Source organism: Pecten maximus, chromosome 17, assembly GCF_902652985.1.
Source record: "Pecten maximus chromosome 17, xPecMax1.1, whole genome shotgun sequence".
Lineage (NCBI taxonomy): Eukaryota > Metazoa > Mollusca > Bivalvia > Pectinida > Pectinidae > Pecten > Pecten maximus.
Genome location: NC_047031.1, coordinates 21,700,651 through 21,719,665, shown reverse-complemented (window position 1 = coordinate 21,719,665; position 19,015 = coordinate 21,700,651). Strand labels below are relative to the sequence as shown.

The 19,015-nt window shown below is 35.3% G+C and overlaps 2 protein-coding genes across 2 annotated transcripts; both read right to left on the bottom strand.

Annotated features, from left to right (window-relative positions):
- Positions 1 to 218: 218 nt before the first annotated feature.
- Positions 219 to 5,417, bottom strand: LOC117315756. Its single transcript, XM_033870108.1, has 4 exons — positions 3,387 to 5,417; positions 1,404 to 1,472; positions 632 to 721; positions 219 to 408 (listed from the first exon to the last, which is right to left on the bottom strand). The coding sequence occupies exons 1-4, from the start codon at positions 4,470 to 4,472 to the stop codon at positions 313 to 315; spliced, it is 1,341 nt and encodes a 446-aa protein (XP_033725999.1). The 5' UTR covers positions 4,473 to 5,417; the 3' UTR covers positions 219 to 312.
- Positions 5,418 to 6,477: 1,060 nt separating this feature from the next.
- Positions 6,478 to 13,994, bottom strand: LOC117315757. The gene is made up of 4 exons (XM_033870109.1): positions 11,946 to 13,994; positions 10,066 to 10,134; positions 9,775 to 9,864; positions 6,478 to 9,554 (listed from the first exon to the last, which is right to left on the bottom strand). The coding sequence occupies exons 1-4, from the start codon at positions 12,186 to 12,188 to the stop codon at positions 9,459 to 9,461; spliced, it is 498 nt and encodes a 165-aa protein (XP_033726000.1). The 5' UTR covers positions 12,189 to 13,994; the 3' UTR covers positions 6,478 to 9,458.
- Positions 13,995 to 19,015: the final 5,021 nt, after the last annotated feature.

Here is a 19,015-nt window from a genome sequence, read left to right as displayed (position 1 = left end):
GGTATTTTATTTCTTATTTTGAGCATTTAAATTCCTTCTAAAACTACCAAATAAAGTTTAGTATAAATACTGGTTTTTTATATACTTATCGATCATAAAAAACAACTGTGGAATCCCCAGTCATTTTGAGAAGAGCATTACCTTTTCGCTACGTAATTTTGCTATCATTAAAGAAAACTGTGTCATTCTCATTGTCAATTTGTTATTTGCTATTTGTTATTTTTGTGACATGTTTTTTGTCATTTTAGTTATTTTGGAATTCAAACTGCTATTTTTGGTAGTTAATATTTTGTAATATGCTCTATCATAATTCTAAGTTAATGTGGTATTCCCAGCGGTATTCGTTGTAGTCGATGCCTGTTGAAACTGTAGCAGAACAACGAAATAGGTTGCAAGCATTCCAGCGACCTGAAGAGAGAACAAATATCTATTGTTATTTGTTAATTTATCATTATAATTTTCTGTAATAACACTACGAAGATCATTACAACAACAGCCTAATGTCCGTACTTACTAGAAATCACCACTGTATAACATCTAGGATTAGTATAACTTTTATTACTGCTGTTTTAGCCTGATCATATAATTATCAGTTGTGTTTGGAGTTTTTATTTGTGTGTACATTACTTACACTGACAACAACTTGATTGTCTACCACAAACAGGGACCAAGCTGTCAGACCAAGAGGTGGTCCGTTTAGTCGGTGTAGGAATACAGTTACCTGTAAACAGAAACATAACAAAATAGTACTGTTTGCTTTATGTAACCTTGAAGTGTTAATATTAGATTACATAACTTGTATTTCATACTTCATTTTCTAATACGAAAAGGTCCTCAGACAGATGCAAGCGTTACTCAGTTGGTGTAGGAATACATTTACCTGAAATACTAGCAGATTAAAATGTAAATACTATAGTACTGAAGTATTTGACTTGTGCTGGTAGCACAGAAGAATGATATAAACTGTGTTATATATATATCACTACCATCATCTTCATGAACCAAGTGGTTAGAACAACACTCGAAATGATAAGAAATTAAAACATAGTGGCAACCTTACATATACACACAAGCAATGTAGATGGAAGGAAGTAAAATATATAATACAATAACAAAATTAATGAAGTATAAAATAGGAAAATATAAAGTCTTACATTGAACTGTCAGAGATTCTGCATCCAATTTTTTTTAATTTTTTTTTTAATTTCCGTTTGCTGACATTAGATAGTGAGCAACTCTCGCGTGACTTAGTGCTTTTTTATTAACAAAAGAAGAAGAAGTGAATAAAGATTTCTATTATTATTCTACAAATATCGTCTTTGGGCAGTTAAAGAACAAAAACTACATGCAAGGGGAACACTATCATTATGATGCAAATCTATAAAACAAACGTATGTACTTACCTGCAATGCAAATTCAGCCGTAACGTCTTTCATGGAAAGGTTGTGTATGAATTTTGCAGGTTCGTGCGCCTGTTCGTAAAAATGCACATCATATTCAATCATTGTTCTCACCAGTCTCTTCGGCAAGATATTTTTTTTAATTAAGATAGATTTATCATAGATGTTTCCCAATACTACATCCTGAATTTGCCATGTGGTATATTGTGAAGCAGCATCGTCATTTGTTACTTAATCTTGTCTCTTGTTACGAGATTTCTAGTAAAATATATGTATCTACTATACCCATAGTAACAGACTACTACAGCGGTGGAAAGAAGAATTAGATACGGAACATAGAAATGATTTAGCCAAGAAAAAATGGCTGCTGGTTAGACCTGTTATATAACAAGTGATGGTAACAGGCGATTAACCTGGTCACACATGCGTTAAATAGCCATAACCTACATCTATATTTAGAAATAACGTATTTTAGCGTAGTTAACCTACTGGTGACGTAATAACTGCTAAAGTTTGGCGTGATTTTATTTCCAAACAACTTGTTAAAACCTTAGGTGTGTCGTTTGTGGTATTTGTTATGTTAAAAAATAACCACAGCGTGAATAAAATTTTGAACGGACTTTCGCATACTCCAGTATCGTGCTTTCACATACTCCAGTAACGTAATTTCACGTACGTTTTTAATCAAGAACAGAACTGATGTGTTTATTCAATTGTATTGCTTAAGCCATGTTTTTCATCTTTTGTGCACATCTTAATTTGGTATTAGATAGTGTAAGGACGCCAGCCAGCGAACAAAACAACAAACGCCAGTAAAGATCAATGTTACTGTCGGCTAGACAATGACCGCTAATGAGTTCATAGGGCACAATATATAACGGTGTGTTTGCCTCTTTGAAATAAGTATTGACTTTGAAACATATATATTATTGCAGAGATAACCATCGTTCATTGTCTGTTCTGTGTTGACGTCAATAAAGGTAATGATAATGTGAACGTTTATCGATTACCAATGATTATTGAATCATCAATATCATTGGAGTGAAGATATGTAACGAATGTTTTTAAACAAGATATTCATATATCTTCCCAGGGTTAGCTTTACTGACAAGTACAAGAATTTTGCATATTTATCTATATTTCACAATTTTATAGGTCCCGATGTTTTTACGGTACTTCGGGGACAGTTGAAGGGATATAATCTAGTTAAGATTTAGCATATACATCCAAATCACTATAACATATTAACGAAACAAACGACAACAACAAAAAAACAATAAAAAATGTGGTGTAATGAGTGTAAATATTTGTCATAGAGCTATTTAGCTATTATTGATCTTATCAGTAATTCTATTGACCAAAAGTATGAAAATCAAAATATGAAAATCTACTAAGGATATAAAAAATAGGGAGCACAAAATGAGTGATTTGAATAAAAATGGCATTGAATGGATATTGATATTTATTAAGTTATCTTAAAGAAAGTCAGAAACTTTATCCATTTTTAACCGATATCACTGTTAATTTGTGTTTACATGACAAGGCGGTTTTAGACAACTATTCTCTTCGAAAGCCTACCGCCAATTAATCTCAAAAGATTGTATCAAACAAAGAAGTGACACGCTGTTTCATTTATTTCTATTCTACTGTAGAACTCCTAATTTAAATTGTCTGTGTCTTTTTGGCATTTATAAAAGACTTAACACAGTTCATATTTGTAACCACTTCTCAGTGGGTTTCAGTTTGTAATTATTACGTAATCGAATACACAGGCAATATTCGTTCACGTGAAATTCACGTAAAAATTTTGACGTGAATTTCACGTGAAAAGGGCAAAAAACTGAAATTCACATGAAAAAATTCACATGAATTTCATGTTAATTTCACGTGAATTACACGTGAAGGAATATTGCCTGTATACACTACACACTGATATGTTTGTTCCATGTAATCGAACACATTCTTACTATAAATTAAATGCCTCACCTGAATGTTTACCATACAACAGACCGCCATCAGGGAAATTAACATGGTGCCTGAACCGGAGAGCCAGAAGATGTGACTGACGAGTGTTCCAATATCCTTTCGAACCGCTTCATACCAGCAAATGTTGTATATAAGTATGAGCGTAATGAAGACATTTAGGACCAGACAAAGACCGACTTGATGTTTTAAGACGTCATCCCCAGTATCTAACATATTACAGAGGGCGTTATGCTGCTGCCTCATGGATTCTAGATTTTCCTGCACTTCTGAAACCTGTTTATTTTGCGTGACTTTCTCCAGTCTTTCGGCGAAATGTTTAAATTCTTGATACATTGATAAGGCTAGCACAATCATCAATGTTGTAGCAAATGCCCATGCGCAAGAAAGACATACAATAATGACATGGAATAATGCTGCAATTACCGGGAAAAGATCATTTGTCCTTGGAAATGGTTCTAGTATGTTTTTGAAGGCTGTCCCGGTTATCATGGTGTAACTGCAAAATCCTATATTTCCGAGAACTGCAGACCATCCAATGACCGTGGAAACGATCGCATATTTTCGGACTCGACGCCAGGAACATGCTTGCTCGGCACTGGATTCATTCTGCGCGCTTTTTACCAAATTCCAATACTTCCGCCAAAGGTTGAAAAAGCGAACAAGATTTGTAGGATTTTCAACCATTTTGTAGCATGTTAAAGCGTAACTGAGACACAGAATAAACCACGCGTGTAATAGAATGGATGAAAGTAGCTCGGATCCAAATTCAAACGAGTGATATGCCAGAAAAAATCGGATACAATTAAAAGTCAATATACCAAGTATCCCTAATCGGTATACCTTGAAAAAAGCTCTTCTGCTTCCTGATTTTTCATTTCCGTATTCTTGAATTTTCCAAATATCAAACAAACCCACCAACGACATTGACAGGAGCAATGGACGTAAAGCTGATACTAGACAATTCGAACGTTTAGCATCTTCTGCTGTCACCTTTTCTGTGCTGAAATCAGATTCCCAGTGAACGTTGGAAGATTCCTCAGAATTGATCATTCCGACACTTGCTACCGATATTTTTGTACTCGGCATGTCGAATTATTTATAGTTCTAACGATAATATATGTCTATAATATCCACTTCTTACACGGACATTTCAGAGCCATCAACATGTATTGACAAATTTCTTCTTCTTCTGTAAAACATCTCAAATTATTTCATCGGTACCTACAGACATCACTTCCTAACAACCGTAATTATCAAAATATACTGAAATCTAAGGTTGATTGCGAGCCACGTAAAGAGCTGTTTACCAATGGAGCGTGTTAATCCCACGAGATCATTGATTAAATAACTTCCACGAATCACATTGATTTACGTGTTAATCCACACATTATTTTAATGAGTATTGCCAGAGACGAAATACACTGGAAGTGTTGCCTTTATTCCTGACAATAAGATAAAACCACTGTTTATTAACGGTAGAAAACTAGGCTCAATAACCGGCTTATCCCCACATCATAAAGCGTCAATTTAAATCAGCGACTCAAATGTTCTGACTGCTGTCCAAGCCACCACAGTTTTACCGATAGATTCGTACAAGTGGTCGTCTACTTATTTTCTACACAATAAGCGGTAGTCATAACAGCAATCATCACTTCATTTCTTATTCGACTAACATAACCACCTTTTTCTGTTAGCGAAAGAGAACTGATTCCCCAAATCTCTTCGTCAGTTTACACGGTACGCCGTTATCTGTATATAAAGTCAGTATCTACACTTTTCTTATTCAGCCAACACAGTGAACCGCTAAATGTAGGTGATGACAAATCATCACTAATAGCCAACTTTCCTGGTTCGTTGTTTAACTAACAGTGAGCCGATATCTGTAGGTGAAAATAAGTCATCATAAATAACCGACATCACAAATAACCGACTCTCCTGGTTCGCTGTTCAACTAACAATGAGCCGATATTTCTGAGCGTACAAAATTCATCACAAATAACTGACTTCCATGGTTCGTTGTGTCACTAACAGTAAGCCGATATTTTTTAGGTGCAACCTAGTCTTCACACACGAACGACTTTCCTAACTCGTCTTTCAGTAAAAGGATGTTTTAAGCGAAGACAGCTCGAACTGACTCCACTTGTTTCTTGTCAAGCTGACAAGCTTTTCATCTTAAGATTAGGTGAATAACTCCCCTTGCTTATTATTCACCTTACATCAACTAACACAATAAGCGGTTGTCGCCAAGTATAGATACTGCCATTTATAACTGCTTATTCACTGACATAAAACACAATAAGCATCGATATGTTGGGAGTATCCACCAGCACAACTTACGGAATGCTTATTGCATGCTCGTCCCACAGAGTTTAACGCTTATTGTCATAGTCTAGACACAGTTCTTAACATAGTATGGTAATGTTTAACCAATTCAAGTATTGATAATATGTGACATGCATCTAAAATTCCTACTCCGGAACATCCGTATCCTCCGACACAGCTCCTCGTTACTGACGTTTCCTGTGACTGTGACAACTGCTGCATGCCTCTCCTCCTTCTCTTGTATAAACACCATTAATTGATTGTGGATATTAATTACTACTGGACGATCAGTAAAAAGAAGAGTACATATTTGTATTTTCACAACCCGTATGAGCTGCAGCAAATAAATGTAATTATGAATCATATGAAATCAATAATAATAAGTGTGAGTATGTGGTCCTTATTTATCGTTATTGTACATTTTTAGATTTAAACTCAATTAAATCGATTTCGCAACGTAATTGTTGAAATCGACTTCACAGTGTTTATTTGAATATTGATTCATTAGCTGCTAGTTATGATACGGTCAAGTGAGCTTCAACAAAGCGCAAAATGTAGTCTTCCGAATATACCACTGTTTTTTTTTGTTTTTTTTTTTGTTTTGTTCTGTTTTTGTTGTTTTTTGGTCTGTTGTTATTTTTATGTATAAGTCCAGAAAAACCGCATGTAGCATGTTTCATTTTATCTTATAACCATTTCCCTGTTTATTGAATTGCATGGACACACAATGACGATTTGACTCATAGAAAACAATAACAATAACACGAAATAATAAGCAAACTGTTTTAATCAAAAAGAAATCATTCTTCAATTTGGAAGATTTCACTATCAAAAACGAATTTTAAATTTAAAAAAAAATGTAGCTGTGTACCTTTTCATAGCAGCCCAATATACAAAATCTTCATTACGCTGTCGAACACTTACTGAGCTTGTAAGAATTGTCAATTTTATAAATCATACATAGTGATGTTGTTTAATTTATCACATCAAGGTATGTATGTTGGCTCACTCAGGATCAAGCGCAAAAAGGGGGATTTAAACATAGATAAGCTCAATGACGAGTAGAATATGGTATATACATGTACATAATGCATTTAGAGCTATAATGATTTTTGTTCCTTTTAAAAACGCTAAAATAAGAAAACCGCTTATTAAAAATAAGATATGTATGTTTACAAAGTGAAAACAACACAGAGATGAGAAGACGGCCAACGTCCTGTATGTACTTAATGAAGGAATCCAGGGTGGATACCGAAGTATTCTAGTAGAGCTCCATAGAAAACGGGGCAGAGGAGTCCAACTTTCTGTAGGTGCTGTTTGGTAGATGTCTGGTTGAAGGAATCGAGGGAAGATACCGGAGTATTCTGATAGAGCTCTATAGAAAACGGGACAGAACAGTCCAACTTTCTTCAGGTGCTGTGACGTTTACAGGGTCCGTATCAGTCACTACTGATGATCCATATTGTCTAACATATAATTAGTTTTACTCGAGTCCTCAGTGCAAATATATACAGAAATATACAGCTGACCCGGCTGTGTTTATGTAATATACATCAAGTACCAACTAGCTATACAGTTGAAATATAGCACAATGATTGCTCAGTTCCTCTGAGTAATCCTACAGTATAAATACAAATATACCTAAACAGAGAGCTATTTATATTAACAGAACAGAATGATATTCTACATGAAATAATGAGTGCTCCCTGACCAAAATGAACCTTCCCTATCTGGGGTTTATTCAGGGCAATATCACATTATACAACGATAATTACTATGAGGGTAAGAGAGTTTCAACACTCATTGACCGAGTGAGCACTCACTTTGACTGAGTGCTCACTTTTACCGAGCGCTCACTTCACTGAGTACTCACTGCTACCGTGCACTCAAAATACTGAGCACTCACTGAGTACTCACTTCTTACTGAGCACTCCCTAGCATATAATTAACGTTAGGCATGAACGTACCACACTCTGTGCTCTCAGACACTTTCTTATAAACCACGAGCAGACCCAAGGCTATTGATATTGATAAACTTACAACTTATGTGATGTACCGATCACATAGACTAACTAGAGTCCCAACGGAGAAGGGAAGCCTTACTCAGGCACATCTACCTCCGTACTCTACCGTAAGTTATTAAATACACAATACAGTACTTTGATATAGGGAAGCCTTGTTCGGGCACGTCTATATCTTTACTATTACCTTTTTGTACGGCCTTAACGCGTCCGTGTCAGATGAAGAAATGAACCCTGTCTAGTTTCGACCGCCGCCTTTTATACTCTCGCGAAAGGGAAACTGGCGCCACCTATTATAAAATCAGGATCTTTAGAACGCTTCTAAACCTCCTAGGTGTATATTACTTACAAACGTCGACCTGACGTCGAGACTAATAAACAAAGTGGAAGACGGACAGTCCGGAACGACAGGTAGCATAACACACAGCAGTGGTTCAACACAGTGCTGGTTGGTAGAAATCTTGGTGAAGGAATCGAAGGTGAATACCAGAGCTTTTTACTAGAGTTTAATAGATGATAATTAGTAACAAGTAGGTAAAAGATGGAGCTTCAAAAACAAGGGATTCGTGAGTTAATGGGCTTTATTTGTTGACATGTTTAAATCAACCAAGTATTTAATTGTAACTTTTTATTTTGTGATATTGTTAGATACTTAGTTGTTTAGTTCTTTATCATGACCGAAAACATCTGATTCTGTACTAACCCTTGTTTTGGTTGTTTTGGCCGTCTTCTTAGACAAATGTGGAACTTCCACAATCATGTAAGTACATGGAGGATATTGACAGGTTTCCCATTTAATATAACATATATTTCACAAATATGATAGAATATCGGAATATTCTGTCATACGAGTTTCTTCTTATCGCATTTTATATACTTAAAAACAAAATTTATAACACCGAAAAAGTTAAAGTGTCAAGAAGTGTAGGAAATTCATGACGTCATTTCTTGGATGACGTTACTCCACGTCAACTTGACGGCGCCATTTTGAAAGGATTGATCAACGCAATTGTAGCCTTTCAGCTGTCATCGGAGAATCTTTGTATGAATAGGTAACATCAAGTGAGCATTTTGTCAAAAACTAGTCTGAATATTTCAGAAATACAGCAAAATAATCAATTTATCTATCTTCACTTAGATTGGAAAAATCGGCATGTTTCAATGAGATGAATACAAAGGTTCACTCTGATTGGTCAAAAACGAAAACCTTATATTTTCGCTACAAAAATCTCACAAATTTTACTGCCCATCGATGCAGTGAAAATAAGGTTTCATCAATTTGATAAATTTTTTTATTTCAAAGGCAAAAAAGCAATAAAATATCAATATTTCGTTCAATGTTTTGGTTTACAAAACAATGTAATGTAATCATAACTACCATGGTAGATAGCGTATTTCGTCTGGCATCAGTGTAGTTAACAGAGGTATTTTATTTCTTATTTTGAGTATTTAAATTCCTTCTAAAACTACCGAATAAAGTTTAGTATAAATACGGGGTTTTTTATATACTTTTCGATCATTAAAAACAACTGTGGAATCCCCAGTCATTTTGAGAAGAGCATTACCTTTTCGCTACGTAATTTGGTTTCATTAAACAAAACTGTGCCATTCTCATTGTCAATTTGAGTTCTTTGTTATTTTTGCGACATGTTGTTGACATTTTAGTTATTTCGGAACTCAAACTGATATATTTGGTAGTTAATATTTTGTAATATGCTCCATCACAATTCTACGTTAATGTGGTATTCCCAGCGGTATTCGGTGTAGTCGATGCCTGTTGAAACTGTAGCAGTACAACGAAATAGGTTGCAATCATTCCAGCGACCTGAAGAGAGAAAACATATCTGATATTATTTGTTAATTTATCATTATAATTTTCTGTAATAACACTGCGAAGATCTATACAACATCCTCATGTCCGTACTTACTAGAAATCACCATTGTTTAACATCTAGGATTAGTATAACTTTTATTGCTGCTGTTTTACCCTGATCATATAATTATCAGTAGTCTTTGGAGTTTATATTTGTGTGTACGTTACTTACACTGACAACAACTTGATTGTCTACCACAAACAGGGACCAAGCCGTAAGACCAAGGGGTGGTCCGTTCAGTCGGTGTAGGAATACAGTAACCTGTAAACAGAAACATAACAAAATAGTACCGTTTGCATCCACAATTCCACAGAATTTCTATTATTATTCTACAAATATCGTCTTTGGCAGTATTATTATTATTCTACAAATATCGTCTTTGGGCAGTTAAAGAACAAAAACTACATGCAAGGGGAACACTATCATTATGATGCAAACATATACAAAAGAATATGTACTTACCTGCAATGCAAATTCAGCCGTAACGTCTTTCATGGAAAGGTTGTGTATGAATTTTGCAGGTTCGTGCGCCTGAACGTAAAAATACACATTATATTCAAACATTGTTCTCACCAGTCATTTCGGCAGGATATTTTGTTAATTTAGATATATATATCATAGATGTTTTCCAATACTACATCCTGAATTCGCTATGTGGTATATTGTGAAGAAGCCATCGTCATTTGTTAGATAATCTTGTGTCTTGTTACGAGATTTCTAGTAATATATATAATAATATATATATCTACTATACCTATAGTAACAGACTCCTACAACGGTAGAAAGAAGAATTAAATACGTAACATAGAAATGACTTTGCCAAGAAAAAATGGCTGCTGGTTAGACCTGTTATATAACAAGTGATGGTAACAGGCGATTAACCTGGTCACACATGCGTTAAATAGCCTTCACCTACATCTATATTTAGAAATAACGTATTTTAGCGTAGTTAACCTACTGGTGACGTAATAACTGACCTACCTTTACATATTTAGAAATAACATAGTTAACCTAACGTAATAACTGCTAATGTTTGACGTGATTTTTTGTTAAAACCTTAGGTGAGTCGTTTGTGGTATTTGTTATGTTAAAAAATAACCACAGCGTGAATAAAATTTTGAACGGACTTTCGCATACTCCGGTATCGTGCTTTCACATACTCCAGTAACATAATTTCACGTACGTTTTTAATCAAGAACAGAACTGATGTGTTTATTCAATTGTAATGCTTAAGCAATGTTTTTCATCTTTTGTGCACATCTTAATTTGGTATTAGATAGTGCAAGGATGCCAACCAGCGAACAAAACAACAAACGTCAGTAAAGATCAATGTTATTGTCGGCTAGACAATGACCGCTAATGAGTTCATAGGGCACAATATATAACGGCGTATTTGTTGACTCTTTGGAATTAGTATTGACTTTGTAACATATATATTACTGCAGAGATAACCATCGTTCATTGTCTGTTCTGTAGTGACGTCAATAAAGATGATGATAATGTGAACGCTTATCGATTACCAATGATTATTGAATCATCAATATCATTGGAGTGAAGATATGTAACGAACATTTTAAACAAGATATTTATATATCTTCCCAGAGGTTATCTTTACTGACAAGTACAGGAATTTCGCATATTGATCTTTATTTTACAATGTTATGGGTCCCGATGTTTTACGAAACTTTTGGTACAGTTGAAGGAGATATAAGCTAGTTAAGAATTAGCATATACATCCAAATCACTATAACATATTAACAAAACAAACGACAACAATTCAACAAACAAAAAATGTCGTGTAATGAATATAAATATTTGTCATACAGCTTTTTAGCTATAATTGATCTTATCAGTAATTCTATTGACCAAATGTATGAAAATCCAAATATGAAAATCTACTTAAGATATGAAAGATGGGGAGCACAAAATGAGAGATTTGGATAAAAATGGCATAGAATGGCTATTGATATTTATTCAGTTAATTTAAAGAAAGTCAGAAACGTCATTCATTTTAACCGATATCACTGTTAATTTGTGTTTACATGACAAAGCGGTTTTAGACAACTATCCTCTTGGAAAGCCTGCCGTCAATTAATCTCAAAAGATTGTATATTACACAAATAAGTAACAAGCTGTTTTGATGTATTTCGATTCTACTGTAGAACTCCTAGTTTAAATTGTCTGTCTCCTGGGACATTTATAAAAGACTTGACACAATTCATTTTTGTAACCACTTCTCAGTGGGCTTCAGTTTGCAATTATTGCGTAATCGAATGCACTACACACTGTTTTGTTTGTTCGATGTAATCGAACGCATTCTTACTATAAATTTAATGCCTCACCTGAATGTTTACCATACAACAGACCGCCATCAGGGAAATTAACATGGTGCCTGAACCAGAGAGCCAGAAGATGTGACTGACGAGTGTTCCAATATCCTTTCGAACCGCTTCATACCAGCAAATGTTGTATATAAGTATGAGCGTAATGAAGACATTTAGGACCAGACAAAGACCGACTTGATGTTTTAAGACGTCATCCCCAATATCTAACATATTACAGAGGGCGTTATGCTGCTTCCTCATGGATTCTAGATTTTCCTGCACTTCTGAAACCTGTTTACTTTTGCGTGACTTTCTCCAGTCTTTCGGCGAAATGTTTAAATTCTTGATACATTGATAAGGCTAGCACAATCATCAATATTGTAGCAAATGGCCATGCACAAGAAAGGCATACAATAATGACATGGAATAATGCTGCAATTACCGGGAAAAGATCATGTGTCCTTGGAAATGGTTCTAGTATGTTTTTAAAGGCTGTCCCGGTTATCACGGTGTAACTGCAAAATCCTATATTTCCGAGAACTGTAGACCATCCAATGACCGTGGAAACGATCGCATATTTTCGGACTCGACGCCAGGAACATGCTTGCTCGGCACTGGATTCATTCTGCGCGCTTTTTATCAAATTCCAATACTTCCGCCAAAGGTTGAAAAAGCGAACAAGATTTGTAGGATTTTCAACCATTTTGTAGCATGTTAAAGCGTAACTGAGACAAAGAATAAACCAAGCGTGTAATAGAATGGATGAAAGTAGCTCGGATCCAAATTCAAAGGATTGATATGCCAGAAAAAATCGGATACAATTAAAAGTCAATATACCAAGTATCCCTAATCGGTATACCTTGAAAAAAGCTCTTCTGCTTCCTGATTTTTCATTTCCGTATTCTTGAATTTTCCAAATATCAAACAAACCCACCAACGACATTGACAGGAGCAATGGACGTAAAGCCGATACTAGACAATTCGAACGTTTAGCATCTTCTGCTGTCACCTTTTCCGTGCTGAAATCAGATTCCCAGTGTACTTTGGAAGATTCCTCAGAATTAATCATTCCGACACTTGCTACCGATATTTTTGTGCTCGGCATGTCGAATTGTTTATAGTTCTAACGATAATGTATGTCTATAGTATCCACTTCTTACACGGTCATTTCAGAGCCATCAACATGTATTGACAAATTTCTTCTCCTGTAAAACATCTCAAATTATTCCACCGATACTACAAACATCACTTCCTAACAATTGTAATTATCAAAATATCCTAAAATCTAAGGTGGATTGCGAGTCACTTAAAGAGCTGTTTACTAATTGAGAGTGTTAATCCCACGAGATCATTGATTAAATAACTTCCACGAATCACATTGATTTACGTGTTAATCCACACATTATTTTAATGAGTATTTCCAGAGACGAATTACACTTGAAGTGTTGACTTTTTCCTGACAATAAGATAAAACCACTGTTTATTAACGGTAGAAAACTATGCTCAAAGACCTGCTTATCCCCACATCATAAAGCGTCAATTAAAATCATCGGCTCAAATGTTCTGACTGCTTTCCAAGCCACCACAGTTTTACCGATAGATTCGTACAAGCGGCCGTCTACTTATTTTCTACGCAATAAGCGGTCGTCATAACAGGGTTCATCACTTCATTTCTTATTCGACTAACATCGCCACCGTTTTCTGTGAGCGAAATAGAACTGATTCCCCAAATCTCTTCTTCAGTTTACACGGTACGGCGTTATCTGTATATAAAGTCAGAATCTACACTTTTCTTATTCAGCCAACACAGTGAACCGATATATGTAGGTGATGACAAATCGCCATGAATAGACAACCTTCCTGATTCGCTGTTTAACTAACAATGAGCCGATATCTGTAGGTGTAGATAAGTCATCATAAATAACCGACATCACAAATAACCGACTCTCCTGGTTCGCTGTTCAACTAGCAATGAGCCGATATTTCTGAGCGTACACAATTCATCACAAATAACTGACTTTCATGGCTCTTTGCCTAACTAACAATGAGCCGATATTTCTGAGCGTACACAAGTCATCACAAACAATCGACTTTCATGGTTCGTTGTGTCACTAACAGTAAGCCGATATTTTGTAGGTGCAGACTAGTCATCACAAACGACCGACTATCCTAATTCGTCTTTCAGTAAGTGGATAGTTTTAAGCGAAGACATCCCGAACTGACGCCACTGGCTTCATGTCAAGCTAACAAGCTTTTTATCTTAAGATTAGGTGAATAACTCCCCTTGCTTATTGTTCACCTAACACCAACTAACACATTAAGCGGTTACCGCCAAGTATATATACCGTTTATAACTGCTTATTCACTGACATAAAACACAATAAGCATCGATATTTGGAGAGTATCCACCAGCACAACTTACGTAATGCTTATTGCATGCTCGTCCCACAGAGTTTAACGCTTATTGTCATAGTCTAGACACAGTTCTTAACATAGCATGGTAATATCTTACCAATTCAAGTATTGATAATATGTGACATACGTCTGAAATTCCTCCATCGGGCATCCGCATGGTCCGACACTGCCCCTCGTTACTGACGTTTCCTGTGACTGTGACAACTGCTGCATGCCTCTCCTCCTTCTCTTGTATAAACACCACTAATTGATTGTGGATATGTCGCGTTTAGAAAGTATTAATTACTGCTGGACTGATCTGTAAAAAGAAGAGTACATATTTGTTTTTCACAACCGTGTGAGCTGCAGCAAATAAATGTAATTATAAATCATATGAAATCGATAAAAATAATTGTGGGTATATGGTCCTAATATCTCGTTATTGTACGTTTTTAGATTTAAACTCAATTAAATCGATTTCGCAACGTAATTGTTGAAATCGACTTCATAATGTATATTAGAATATTGATTCATTAGCTGCTAGTTATGATAAGGTCAAATGAACTTCAACAAAGCGCAAAATGAAATCTTCGGAAGATTATACCTTCGATATTCCAAGATTTTTTTATTTATTTTTTTATGGTTTCCTCACAGAACGAGAGTAGTTTTTGTCATCGTTTTTTGTCATAAGAAGAGATCTGATGTTTCACAATGTTAAAAGAGATCTTATTAAGTTTTCTATCGCTTCCGTCATCATAAGAGTCCTGTCATTGACATTATAGATTTGGCAGGTTCTGTTATATATATCCCACGTTCTGGACCAGACATGGGGTTATTTCCTTCATCAGCTTAGTGGAACATAGTGTAATTAATGGATTTATTTTATACGTGAGTTTATAATAAATACCTGAGGGGTTTACGAACTGGAGCAAAGCCTCAGAGACTAGTACCACTGTTGATCAATATAGTAAATTAATGTTTTGGTGGGTATATCATATGACCCACTGATAAGTGTACTTTATTCTTGGCCGAAATATCATTAAGTACTGTTTAACAGCAACACAAAAAGCTTATTAAAGGCACAAGGTCTACTGGAATAGGGCCGATACCATGTCCTGTGCATAGGATATTGAAATGTCATGTTCCAGGCACACTGGCATGACATCATTTCCTGTCCTTTATACTGACGTCTGAATGACCAGTTTTGTCGTTTGAGCAAGCCCTCCATTTCTGAGCATCAACCAGAGAGCTTAGTTAATATATACTATTTGATGGCTTGGGAACAGAAACTATAGTTTTCTTCACAGAGCGTTCGAGTCGGGGGACAGACATAAGGTAGTGTGAAGGCAGATTTACGCAGGAAGAAACTTTTCTGGGGAAAAGAAAAGATATCTGTTCTAAATTTACGTACAAGTATATACTATGGGATTAGGTGTAATTATTATGAGGATAGTGTGGTGCTGGGATAGTGATTGTTACTCCTGATAAATTATGTGGTTAGATTACTTTATTATCAGTCATCAGTTCCTTTAAACGACTTTCTGGTTCGAAGCAATTTTTAAAAACTATTAACGTCAAAATATATAACGTACAAAGTATATATGACAGTGTCATGTCAATGTGTTCCTTTCTAGTCCCTGCAGGAACGGGGCAAGAATTGTATCTACGACAGGTAAGTGGCGACTAAATTTGGGATTTTATATTTTCTCTTCCTCATAAACAATATTCCCCCCTAATTGCTCCCTGGCCGATGCCGACTTAAGTAGAGCGTTCGCCACAGGAAGAAGATTACGGAGTGCCGTACTAACGAATCGAGGTGTGGTATTTCAGTGTGATAACACTTTAAAATAGCCTTTCAATGTCCATCGTCGGATACCCAATGGTAGCCCTAGAGTAGTTCAACCAGCCATGGGTACTCGACTATTGTCAATGCCGTTCTTAAACGACTTTATCTGTTGATCAAAAGCAAACAAACCGTTGGTTTTCGCACTTGCAATTAATAAATCATTAAGTTAATGGATGATATTGATCACCAGGATCAACAGGAGAATATCGTCATGTAAACATGACAGTTATTATATATAGAAATCGATGAAATTGGAAGGTTCGGTGTCTGCAATTTCAATGAAAGCAATTATCATAACAGAAAACTGGTGAGAATATGTAACACAGATATTATAGGGTTGGGTAAGCTGCTCTCCCTAGTGTAACGTTATCTTATTGCTTTCACTGCGTTTTAAAATTTACTTTTCCCATCTAATCACATTTTGAGGTTCAAAAGCATAAATGACAATATGCATCAAATTACATACTGTTATTGAAACATCTATCAAAATGTCATTTTAAAAATAGTTACTCGTTATATCATATTCTTTACCAAGCTTAAAGCATACTGAACTTTTTATTGAGACACAACACCACTCATCAGAGGAGTACGAAATATCACACGGCCATTAGAGACATCGGGAGAAGGCCTTAGTAAGTTGCAATAACTTGTGCCTAATCCCTTTTCCTTTATTGAAATAAAATATGTTTAAAGTAAAGTAAAGTAAAGAGACATCGGCAAATTTACATAGTATAGAAGGTAAGTCGGATAGCATTACCTTTTGTGTATATAAGATACTTACTTTGATTTGGCAGTGTTCGTTTGGGTGAAAAAATACTTTGGAAAGGGTCTTTTACCTTTCGCATATTTATTGATTTTGTAGATCTCATTGTTGCATTGTGTTGGAAATGCCAGCATTACCTTTTGTGTATATAAGATACTTACTTTGATTTGGCAGTGTTCGTTTGGGTGAAGAAATACTTTTGATCGCGAAAATTCCCTACGCAATATATCAATTTGCGTAATCTCGAACTTCAAACGAAGAAACAGTTTATATATCGAAATCACGAAATTAACGTATATACTTAAAAGGAAGGTTGATTAATTGTAATCATGGACATATACAGTATATATCGATCACTTTTTTAACCTGAAAATTGTCGATGAACATCTATTGTGAACATATAAGATGCAATTAAACTGACTGCTAGATAATGGATTGACACTGGATATAATACATCAAAAGGCCATTGTGAAATTGTTCGGATGAAATCAAGATGACCGCTAGCTAATGGATATGGCTCTGATTCTAATATACTACAAATAGCCATTGTTAGAAAAGTCATTGTTTTTCCTCAATTACTGTAATGGTGTTTGGATCGTTTTGTTTACTCTGAAGCTGTTATCACATGGATTGGTATTCCTATAAAGTATGGATAATTTTATGTTGAACACGTGATAATTTTAAAAGCAAAATTCTCACGAGTTTAATCAAACCGTAACTTACCAACAGAACACTAGATTAACAGCTGCTAATTAAGGAAAACTTGACTGCCCTGAGATAGGCATTTCCGGAAGGTGTACGCTATAGAAAGGTAAGTTGATGAAGATACAGGACACCCATTGCGAGAGTGTAAGGGTAACGTTATAGAAAGGTAAGTTGATGAAGATACAGGACACTCATTGCGAGAGTGTAAGGGTAACGTTATAGAAAGGTAAGTTGATGAAGATACAGGCCACCCATTGCGAGAGTGTAAGGGTAACGTTATAGAAAGGTAAGTTGATGAAGATACAGGCCACCCATTGCGAGAGTGTAAGGGTAACATTATAGAAAGGTAAGTTGTGAGGATACAGGACACCCATTGCGAGAGTGTAAGGATAACATTATAGAAAGGTAAGTTGATGAGGATACAGGACACCCGTTGCGAGGCTGTTGATTCATTTCTTCTAGTTTTGCGGAATTTATACTCACCTAGTCCTAAATGAGGGACCGGAGAATTCCACAGAGTTTTTTTGTTTTTTTTGTTTTTGTTCCAGAACCAGGCTGTTTTTGCAGATATAGATATATAAACTTCGGTTTGCAGTGAAGTGTTGACAATAAGATGATATTTACTTCCCAAGTATATAGTCTAAAAACTACAAACAAAATATCTTTCAGGACGACATATCATAAAGAGATATCTAATATCCTTCAGGACGACATATCATAAAGAGATATCTAATATCTTTCAGGACGACATATCATAAAGAGATATCTAATATCTTTCAGGACGACATATCATAAAGAGATATCTAATATCCTTCAGGACGACATATCATAAAGAGATATCTAATATCCTTCAGGACGACATATCATAAAGAGATATCTAATATCCTTCAGGACGACATATCATAAAGAGATATTTAATATCCTTCAGGACGACATATCATAAAGAGATATCTAATATCCTTCAGGACGACATATCATAAAGAGATATCTAATATCCTTCAGGACGACATATCATAAAGAGATATCTAATATCCTTCAGGACGACATATCATAAAGAGATATCTAATATCCTTCAGGACGACATATCATAAAGAGATATCTAATATCCTTCAGGACGACATATCATAAAGAGATATCTAATATCCTTCAGGACGACATATCATAAAGAGATATCTAATATCCTTCAGGACGACATATCATAAAGAGATATCTAATATCCTTCAGGACGACATATGATAAAGAGATATCTAATATCCTTCAGGACGACATATCATAAAGAGATATCTAATATCCTTCAGGACGACATATCATAAAGAGATATCTAATATCCTTCAGGACGACATATCATAAAGAGATATCTAATATCCTTCAGGACGACAT